Source organism: Erigeron canadensis, chromosome 6 (genome assembly GCF_010389155.1).
Source record: "Erigeron canadensis isolate Cc75 chromosome 6, C_canadensis_v1, whole genome shotgun sequence".
NCBI lineage: Eukaryota > Viridiplantae > Streptophyta > Magnoliopsida > Asterales > Asteraceae > Erigeron > Erigeron canadensis.
This window is the reverse complement of record NC_057766.1, coordinates 39,784,540-39,796,077: the sequence shown is the minus strand read 5'-3', so window position 1 is coordinate 39,796,077 and position 11,538 is coordinate 39,784,540. Positions and strand designations below refer to the sequence as shown.

The following is an 11,538-nucleotide window of genomic DNA, read 5'->3' as shown; positions in this document are numbered from 1 at the left end:
TGCCAAAGTAATGGCGCCAACAACGGCACTTTCAACGGCATCATCGTAATCGTCGGAATCGAAAGAATCAAAAGAGGACGACGATGACGAAGACGACAATATAGTGTTGCAGATGATAATATGGTTATGTGAATTTTAGTATATATGTTGTATGTTGTGTGTGAGTTTTATAAGTTATATAGAAGATATAGTAAAGATATAGTGTATATATATAGAGAAAGTAAAGGTAGAAAAGAAAAAAAAAATCAAATCTGGTCAACAATTCCGTTGGAGTGGGGTCCAAAAAGGAGCCGTTGGCTCTGTTCCATAGGCAAATTCATCGCATTCCTTTGGAGACGGGGTATTCGATTTTTTTGCCAAGAACGCCGCTTGGAGCAGTGTTCACGGCGTTCCCAGGCGTTCTCGAGTGCTTTTTGGGAGACGCACGCCTTGCTCCTAGCGGTCTAAGAGTATCACTATTGTCTTGTGCCACTCTCGTCCCTCGTTCGTTCTGGATGAGTGAATATTATTGTGTTAGACTCATCTCGAAACTCGTCCCATGTAATTTGTCTTTTCAAAAACTAGTCTTATTGTAAAGTATGTATTTAAGAGATTAGTATATAAATTATATTATAGGTCCCAAACCTGTCCTAGAATACCTTGTTTTAGGGATTAATCCAAATTTCATGTGACGTTTACATGCACTATAACCTTCAAGGATAATGTACACGGTAAGAGTGCGTTTGGTTCACAAAATGTTTTGGAAAAGAAAAAAAAATCTTTTAAAAGAATTAGAATTTGAAGGAATGAAATTTGACGGAATATTTTTAATTTTATGAAAATTCAAGTGATGGAATGAATGAAATTCAGGATTAGCGATTTCATCAAATGATGGAATATTTACATTCCTACCAAATGAGATTCCATCTTCTTTGGACAACCAAACACTCAAAGAAATGGAATTCAATTCCGATTCCATCAAATTCGATAATTCTGTAAATCAAACGCGACATAAGTTGAAGATGATATTAGTTTTTTTCTTTTATATCCGATTGTCCACGTGTAAGTCCAATGACACCTAGGTGGCAGCCTGATAGCAAGAATAGGTGACACGTATTCATAGCATAGTTTTCGTTGAAACAAACACTTGGTTGATGTTTCGAATTAAAAATAATCAGTTAGATCGACACAAACACAAAACCGAACATTTATTTTTCTCTCTATCTGTTAACCATTATAATTCAAAAGAACAAGATCAATCACGGAAAAATAATAATAATAATAATAATATGGGGGCTGAAACATTTGTTGAGATTATACTTGCAATCATCCTGCCTCCTGTCGGCGTTTTTCTTCGATATGGTTGTGGTGTAAGTATCCTTCTATATACATATTTTCTTTTTGTTTAATTCCCATTCTTAATATTCTATATGGATAAACGAGACAACCCTCATTATGGATCCTATCAGAAATTGATCTGTCTCGATATCTTGTTTATTTTACACGCTATCATATACGAGTAACATTTTATTGCGAGTTAATCATGATTGTTAAATTATATATATATATATATATAGTTAGTAGTATCTGTTTTATTAATGATGTAGAGGAAAAAATATATGATATGGTAGTTTGAATAGGTCATTAATTATCGATGATTTGATATATTGGATGCAGATAGAGTTTTGGATATGCTTATTGCTGACGATATTGGGGTACCTACCGGGAATTATATACGCAATTTATGTTTTGGTTGTGTAGCGAATTCGTATTCATTAATTAATTACTAGGTTTTTCTCTTTTTACTTTTATTGTTCTAATGTGTGATTAGTAGTTAAAGGATTCAGTTTTCTTATACGATGATGATATTTGTTTTTGAGTGTTTAGATATGTTCTAATTCTAATATATATATATACAGTAATATGCAGTGATAGATCACCTCTAATCATCGCCACACCGTTATGAAAAATTAATTCGCTAGAAATTGTAGACTTTTGGATCGGTACATGGAGACCGAATCTTGCAATACATGTCATCAGGCCTAGACATGAATTCCGTTGCAAAGTAGCTTTCCAACTAACGTATAGCTTTCGGACTTATTGAACATAATCCGAACAAAATAAAAGTATAACATGCCAATGATCTTCCTTCCACAAGATCAATACGATATGTATAACGAGAGGTCATAAATTGTGTCGTTAGGATACACATCAGAATTTTCGTGAATCTGAGCATGTTTGGTAACTCAATGATAACTAGATCTGTGTCATGGGGATACAAATCACAATTTCAATTTCTGTGGAGAGAGTATGTCCGACAACTCACTAAAAATTAGATTTGTTAAGAGATAGATGTTGGTTAATTGTTGCATTTTTTAACACCGAAGCCTAATATACTTCTACTACAACTACTTCATGTTTAGGTTTGAAATTAAGACCTTTATACTAACTACTAAGGCCCGTCCTTATAGGCGCCGTTCCCGGCGTCCGACGCGCGGCCGGGGAGCACCGCTATAAGCACGGCTGCGTCTTCAAGCGCGTTCTGGCCGTTTATTCTATTTTCAGACGCGCGTTCGTTGGCTTGAGGTGGGGTCCGTGTGTACTTAACTAACAAAAAAGAAACAAAAATATTAAGAAGTAGCCGTTGGTTTTTGAATCTATATGGCCTGCTCCCCCCTTTTTTTCTTATTTTTTTTTCTATTTAAACCACCACCATCTTCACACTTATTCACATTCTTCACCATTTCATACTCACATATATCTCTCTACATTTCATATTAGCAAAAGCAAAACCAATTCAGCCACCATGCCTAAAAGAAGTAACCAAAACACAAACCAAAATCTAAATCAAAACCCAAACCAATACCAATACCAAAACACTATCGATGAATTTGACGCGTTGCTGGTGGGATCTCTCCCATCCATGTCGTCGTCTAATATGATGGGGACATCTAGTAGCTCGGGTGCTATAAACCAACCATATACGCAGTTGTTGCAATCGCCATTGTTGAACGAACAGTTTCATGTTAATGCAACAATTTAATCAATATGCTGCTACGAATTCACAATTTCCTCAATTCCAGAGGCCTGTAGGTGGGACTTATTCTCAACCGGCACGAACTAGTGTCGCCTCTGTCGAGGAAGTCGTGGAAAAAGTTCCTGCCCCGCCTAAACGGTTGACGAAAAAAGGGGTTATTGTTGTAGCGGATAAGGCGAAGTGGTCAATTCAGGAGGCGGTTTTGTTGGCGCAGGCGTGGACACATGCTTCACAAGACTCGAGAGTGGGGATAAGCCAAGACGAGTCAATGTTTTGGGGCAAAGTGATCGAGGGGTTCAACCGTAACCGCCCAGCGGGAGAGCGCAACAAAAGTCAACTATAAGCCAAGCAGTTTGGAGCAATCTTAAAGAGATTGCAAGATCAAGGATGACAGAGCGGGGCAGATGACAGACAAATGTATAAGGCTGCTCATGAAATCTATGAACAGGCCCATGGGCAAACCTGATATCCATATGAGGAGTGTTACAATGTGCTAAAAGATTGTCCTGCATTTTCGCAAGACCATAGTATTGCGAAACGAACTGCAACTGATTTTGTTGATTTGGAAGAGGATGAGGGATACGTTGGGGCTGGTCCGAGTGTGGAACCGGATGTGGCTTTGAACCAGTTTTTTGGAGACGACCCAATTAGAAGACCACTGGGTCGTAATGTTAGCCGAAAAATGTTTAGTGGCTCAGATGTGACTTCTAGCCATGGTGGTTCGAGTGGGTCAGAACAGGCGTTAGGCAAGCTTGATCAAATGCTGTTGATGCAACAAGAGCAGATGTTAAAAATCGAGGAGGATAGGAGAAGAATAGAGGAGGAGCGGAAGATGAGACAGGATGATCGCTTCCGAAAGCAGGTCAGGGCGGCGTTTAAGCTTCTGCAACAGCCAATTCTGACCGGCATAGACAAAGACGAGTTGGAGCAAATCCGGAGTACGCACAAAAGCCTCATTGATAAGTACAGGCCATATTTTAAGGATATGTAAATGTAGTTTGTGTTTTCCGATTAAATGTGTTTTAATTATTAGGTTTAATATGTGTTTTTAGGATGTAATGTTTAATTTTCATGTATTGTTTTTTGTTTCAGAATAAAAATGTGTTTGTTTTAAAAAATTGAATGTGTTTTTATTTAATTTTGTAAAAGAAAATGAAATAATAAATTAATAAATGAATGGTGGAAGAAGTGGAGAAAAAATGGTAGTATAAGGAGGGAGGTGTTCTTGGGGTAATTTTAGGAGAGACAAAGCTGATGAATAGTGAAAGAAGTGGGTAAAAAGTGAGGAAGAAGTAGAATGTATAAGAAGAGGCCCAAGATGTAAAGCCTTTATCAAACGAGCTACTTTTATTGACATCCTATATAACTGTAATAATACAACTATACAAGTAAAAAGCATATGAACTAATGTCATGTAGAATTTTAATTTTGGGTTAAGTATCTTAGAATGTAAGTAATTTTGTAACTTTTTCTATTGTTGCTATGCATAAAAATTTTTGAACATTTTACGTAAATATATCGCTAAATTGAACGCATAATGTAAAAATGTATATGTGACAACTATATGAGCTGCTCACGTAAAAGTTTTTGATTGGTAAATGTAAAAATTTTACATTAAGTTTTAATTTAGCGAGATACTTACATAAAATGTTCAAAATTTTTGATACATACACACAATAAAAAAAATTGCAAAGTTAGTTACACTCCGGGATACTAAACACTTTAATTTGTGTTTCAAAACTTACTTGACAAAACTACTAAAAGTTGGTAGATCAGTTTGTTTTAATTTGTAAGTGAATGAATTCAATTAACGTAGATGAATTAGTGTCATCAATATGTAGTAGGTGAATGAATTGAATACACTTAGCTTGAATACACTTAGCTATATGACTCAAGGTTATCAATATATAGAATTTGATGCTTATTTTGAAAACTTTCGTGACAAAACTATCGAGAGTTCATATTAGAAAAGGTTTGTTGGGTTAATACTTAAACTTGAAGGATAAAAACTGAACATGCCATTATTTATAAGGAATGATAGAGGTGAGTCTGGAGACTTTATCATTTTTTACTCTTTCATTTTCTTTCTTTCATATTCAAATAAGAGTAATTCTAGATTTACAAACCTTTTACAAACAAACTTTTATAAACTTAACTTCCACCAATTAAACTATCTTTATGTGTTCTCTCTCTTCTTTCTATCTTTTATTTGATTGAACCACCTCACATGCCACATATGTTTGTAACAATTAGTTTGTAATTTGTTTGTCATTCTAGCATGGCTCTTCAAATAAACACAACCATCAACACAATTCAGAAAAAAAAGTAGTACTCAAAGAAAAACACACCCTGAGTAAGTCTTTAGAAGTATAGTCTTTGTTTCTTACAGTTTGTGATTTTTCATTTTTTAGATGTATTTTACTAAGCATTCAAAATGTATTTATTGTCGTTTAGAAATGTATTTCCTATATCTTGCTGGGATTGAAAGGTGTGTTAGCTCCACCTTTTGCCAATAATATTTATATTTTTATCGGTTTATATTTTGTTCAAGGAGAGATCAGAATATCAGACTATTAAGAGGTTATGGTTCTCGAACTTTTCCTTTCTTTTCATTTTAACTTTTAAGTTTATAACTTGATGACATTTTATATTCATGTGAATGAGGGAAACAAAATAGAGGAATTATCTGAACAGAACTTATGCCGTGTTAGGTTAGAGGGAATTGAAATTATGTATGTTATGGAATGTACATGTTGTCTACAAAGCTGGTGTCATTGTGATTGTGTTCTAGAATTATAAACATGGTGCTCGTAGGTGCTGGTTTTTGAAAGTTACACCCTCAACACTAAAAGTGGTATCCTCTAATTTCAACTTTTATTTTGTTTTTACCTGATAAAAATGTCATGTCTTGTGTAATATAGTCACACTTATAAATGTTTAAAAATTATACACATATAAAATTGTAAAAAAAAATTTGAAAAATTATAATTTTTTCACACTTATATGTATGGAAAGAAAAAATTCACATCTAAAAGTGTGAACAAATGTCAAACATATTCACACTTAAAAGTGTGAAAGTCAAATTGTAACACTTATTTTTTTTACATCTTTCTTGTATGAAAAAATTTGGTGTTACAAATAAATCCTTACACTTCTAAGTGTGAACTTTTTTTCCTCACATGTATAAGTGTGAAAAAGTTATAATTTTTTAAATTTCTTCACCTCTTTTAAATATGAATACCTTTTAACTTTTTTCAAAATTCTTATAAATAAGTGTGAATAAATGACGTTTTTTTTTTTTTTTTTAAGGATCTTACTAGGGAAAACCCCCCCCCCCCCCCCTTCTTCTAGCTCAGTAGTGCTATTTATTCGTGTTTTGGGTAAAAGAGATTTTTCTTAATATTATTTTGGTTCTTCGTAACTCTTGACCCCTTCCCGTGACTTTCTTTCCCCTCTTGACTTATAAATGTTTAAAAATTATACACATATAAAATTGTAAAAAAAAAAATTGAAAAATTATAATTTTTTCACACTTATATGTATGGAAAGAAAAAATTCACATCTAAAAGTGTGAACAAATGTCAAACATATTCACACTTAAAAGTGTGAAAGTCAAATTGTAACACTTATTTTTTTTTACATCTTTCTTGTGTGAAAAATTTGGTGTTACAAATAAATCCTTACACTTCTAAGTGTGAACTTTTTTTCCTCACATGTATAAGTGTGAAAAAGTTATAATTTTTTAAATTTCTTCACCTCTTTTAAATATGAATACCTTTTAACTTTTTTCAAAATTCTTATAAATAAGTGTGAATAAATGACCTTTTTTTTTTTTTTTCTAAGGATCTTACTAGGGAACCCCCCCCCCCCCCCCCCCTTTCTTCTAGCTCAGTAGTGCTATTTATTCGTGTTTTGGGTAAAAGAGATTTTTCTTAATATTATTTTGGTTCTTCGCGACTCTTGACCCCTTCCCGTGACTTTCTTTCCCCTCTTGACTACCCTCAAGATCTGCTAGTGTGAAGGATGTTTTCAATTTCCTGAAATATATATATATATATATATATATTCTACTTCGGTGTATGACAATGGTTTGACATAAAAATGAGTTGTTATCAAGTGATTGTCATACAATGACAGGGATTTAAGACTTTAAGTAATAAGTACCTATTAATTAAAGTTTTGTGTGGAATGGAGAGGAAGGCAAGGACTTTGAACAGTCACAAACAGCTTCATTATAAAAAAACTTGATTCTAAGTATTTAAAACAACATGTTTTAGATCAATGGTAACATACTGGTCTCTGAAGACAGAGGTCATGAGTTCGATCCTCATCTCATGTGAAGTTATGAGGGTCATATCTAACATTTAGGTAGAAATAGAAACAACCTCTCTATTTAGGTTGATGTAAAGTCTATTAACCTCCCCATATACCGTCGAGATATTGGGCTATCGGTTTTTTTGATTCTAAGTATTCAAGAAGATGAGAACTTCGACGTTTGACTTCATGACCTGTATGTGTATTTGCATTTAAATATTGTCATTTAATAGGTTTGGGTACGTTTATAATATGTCACAAGCATCTTATTTGAATTTTCAACATTTGTCTACATGAAATTTTCATCATTCAACATTATATTCTCTAGGCGGCTCCACCTCCGGCGAATCCATCTCTAGCGGCGGCGGCGACTCTCCTTCAGATTTTATCGTCCTGCTATGGCGTACTATACACGCCTGACGCCTTGCTTGAAGAATACGGGTTACATACTCACCCAATAGACCCCATGATACCAGCTCCATGAGTCTTTGGATGTCAAGCATCTTATTTGAATTTTCAACATTTGTCTACATGAAATTTTCATCATTCAACATTATATTTTCTAGGCGGCTCCACCTGCGGCGAATCCATCTCTCGCGGCGGCGATGACTCTCCTTCAGATTTTCTTGTCCTGCTATGTCGTACTACAAACGCCTTGCTTGAAGAATGCGGGTCACATACTCACTCAATAGACCCCATGACGCCAGCTCCATGAGTCCTCTCAGAAGATCAAGTTTTCTGTTCGAAAGATAAAATCAGCTGCTCCGAAGATCAAATTAGTCGCCACTGAGATTCTTATTCTCTCTCTCCACACTCCAATCGATCTAAGAAATCTCGTGATGAAGAGGTTAAGCAAAAATAATCTCCACACTACTGCAAATGAGGTTGATAAAGAAACTATCCCGCTCGTTACTGATGAGGTCAAGAGTATGATGATAAGAGGTTTGATTCAGTCTTTAGTCCAAAAGCAAATCTAGCCGATGTTTTTTAAGACACATCCTCATTACAAACATAGTATGCATACATTGTATCCATCTAAGAACTTTTAGAGAACACATTTTGCATTTGCAACACATTTCACATTTACAACCTCGATTCTTGATGGATACAATGTATGCATATACATTGTTTGTAAATGAGAATGTGTTCTTAAAAACAACAACTTGATTAGCTTTTGGAGTAATGAATTAATTAAACTTCGAAATCACTCTTATTTGATACTACTCTCAGTTTGCCACCATTATAAGTTTCAAAGTTGAATGCCATTGAAGCTGCTTCATTAATTCCTTTCGAATTCAATGGCTTATACTTACAAAATACTTTGGTGTTCTCTTTCAGCTCTAGTATTTTGTTACAGAAAATTTTAATGTTTTTGCTTCTTCATTGAACCTGGTCTTAAGATTTTCATGTTGTTTAACTTGTTTATCGATTTTTTTTTATTGAATACGCGACTCATGTCATTCATGTCAGTAGCATGTTTTAATAAACCTTTGCCTCTTCGAGTAGTCTTATTTGATCCTTTTTCATTATCTTTAGTTTCCTTGACAATGTCTATTAGAGATGAAAATCATTCAAGTTTTCTCCTTAACTTGACCCTCAACTCCAAAAGCTAGTGATCCCACATGCATCAATTTTCTCGTCTCTTCATTCTAAAGTTATCTTGAAGACTTCAAAGGTTGTTGAAGCATTTGATTTGCATGTCAGGCCCGAGATATTTCTTCTTCTTGATATTTACATCTTCTCTTCAAATCTCCTATCATCAAACTCTTGACCTCATCAGTAATTCACAGGATGGTTTCTTTATCAACCACTTTTGCGGTAGTGGTAGATTATTTTTGCTTAAGTGCATCATCATGAAATTCCTAAATGGAGTCTGAGAGAGAGAAAAAGAATCTCGGTAGGCTTTGATCTTTCGATCAGCTGATTTGATCTCCCAAACAGAAACCATGATCTTCTGAGTGGATTCAGGAGCTGGCGTCTATTTGGTAATCATGGATACAGATAGAGTTTTGGATATGCCTGTTGCTGACGATATTGGGGTACCTACCGGGGATTATATACGCAATTTATGTTTTGGCTGTGTAGCGAATTCGTATCCATAGATTGATTACTAGGCTCTTCCTTTTTTCCTTTTATTGTTCTAATGTGATTAGTAGTTAAAGGATTCTAGTTATAGGTACTACGAGACAAACTTATGTGTATCTTTAGTTGCTGTAAGGTCATCAGTAACTTGCTATTCAAATGCTTCGGTTGATGCAAACGAAAGTCATCCTGGGGCTGATGAGGTATTTCCGGTTCTTATATAAAAGCAAACGCTCGTCAATTGTATTCAAAGTTGTTGTACATTCAACGCTATACTAGTCGAAAAAGCAGCTTATTTCTTTACAAACATAACTGGTGAATCATTGTTAATGGGTGAAGCAGAGATTCAGAAGAATATGGAATCTGCTCAGGCTCTTATATATGGCTTATATCGGGCGATTGTGATGGTGGTCAAAATCAAAGCCTATCGGAATCTAAAGCATCAAGAAACTAGAAAGTAGTGTTGCACTTCAGAGAATAGGCAAACACAAAACACCACCAACAGGAAATAGTATCACCGGTGGAATAGAATCCTATCAATTTTTTTTAAGGCTTCCTACATTGCTTATTAAATCCGATAACCTACATGATTGCAGAACATGATAGGAACCGCAGGCAGGTTTCTTATAATTAGAAAACAAGATGGTGTAATAAGAGGCTCTCATATGCATCATATAACTGCAGGATCTTTGGCAAAAGCCTAGCTTTTTGCATGTCTGTAGACGACTTACAAGAAGCTTGAAGATAGATGACAATCACTTTTATATTACCACTATATAACTACTCATCTATAACAAACACCGTTGAGTTTTCCTTCTTGAAATCAGAGTTATATGATCAACCACCTGCGCAAACAAATACACATGAATTAAAATCAGCAAATAGATGACAATTGCAAATATGTAGCTTGAAAATGAAACAGATAGAATATCAGTGAACTAGACAATCAAGGCCGCAGACTGCAGGTTTGTGATTAATGAAATAAAATAAAACACAAGAACCTTATGAATATATCAAACTTGGCTTTTAACAGTTGCAAGCTTCCTGCTTTCAACTATAATATATAATGGCAAAAAAAAATACTGAAGTATGCCAGTTTGGAGCTATAAGGTAAAAATATCGTATTTGTAAATTAGTGTATTTCTAGAATACTTTTGAGAGTAATTTAGCCAAAAACAGAGATGGTAATCTGAACCAAAGAGCACCCATGTTAATTGGCCCCAATATATACCTCAACTAAGCATGTCTAATTTTCATCTAGCATTGCTACTATAATTCTACAAAACAAGAAATGCTAGTGAAGTTCCGATCAATTATACTTAACATTCATATTACTCTGTTCAAGGTTTCAATAATCCATTGTGTTCCCTGGCTTGAATAACCATCCAGCATGCCAAGTCACTTGTTTGTATACCCAACGAGGCTATAATTGATGGTTTGGGACTATGAGATCCACGGGACGGCCCTGTCCATCTTGAACACCACCCTACCAATGGTAACAGGTAATCCAAGTTTCAAACTATTTAGAAAAGAGAAGAGAGAAAAGTTAGGAGTGTCTTGGGAGAGGGAGAGGTGAGCATCATGAGGCCCGAATTCTTCACCGTCTGGTGAAACCCGAGCCACATGTCCCAACTCTTTGAAGCGTCTGGGTGCTGCTCTTATTGCCTTCCGCTTCACAGCTTTAATTGCCCCTATCAAAATCCATACACACACAACTACATATGGATGATATTTCAGAATGTTCTAATAAGTTACAATGGAGCCTGATATTTGTAGCGATTGGAAAAACAGCCACTGAACTTTTGCTTCTATTGCCTTCAGTTTCACCACCACCAACACCACCACTGGCTAACTGGTATTGATCAAAGATGGTGACAGCTCTGAAGAAGGTTGTTCTGGTATTCTACACAAGATAAAATGTTTTTCCAATCCATATGTTCTCATTGGGCATTGATGATATTGGTGCAGTCTAGGATGATAAGTACGCGTAAATAGAGTTCTGCTCAGATCAGGACTGCGGTTTGGGGAGGTCTCTGAATGATATTTGCTAATCTTATTGTGTCGAAATGTTTGTTTTCTTCAACAACTTACTAAGATTTTGGTGTGATTCTTGAATGAAAACAACA

The 11,538-nt window shown here is 35.1% G+C and overlaps 1 protein-coding gene across 1 annotated transcript; it reads left to right on the top strand.

The window, feature by feature from the left end:
- Window positions 1-1,259: 1,259 nt before the first annotated feature.
- On the top strand, window positions 1,260-1,764 carry LOC122606119 (salt stress-induced hydrophobic peptide ESI3). Its single transcript, XM_043779084.1, has 2 exons — window positions 1,260-1,349; window positions 1,657-1,764. Exons 1-2 carry the CDS (start codon window positions 1,269-1,271, stop codon window positions 1,738-1,740), a joined length of 165 nt encoding a protein of 54 aa, XP_043635019.1. The 5' UTR covers window positions 1,260-1,268; the 3' UTR covers window positions 1,741-1,764.
- The last annotated feature ends 9,774 nt before the right edge of the window (window positions 1,765-11,538 follow it).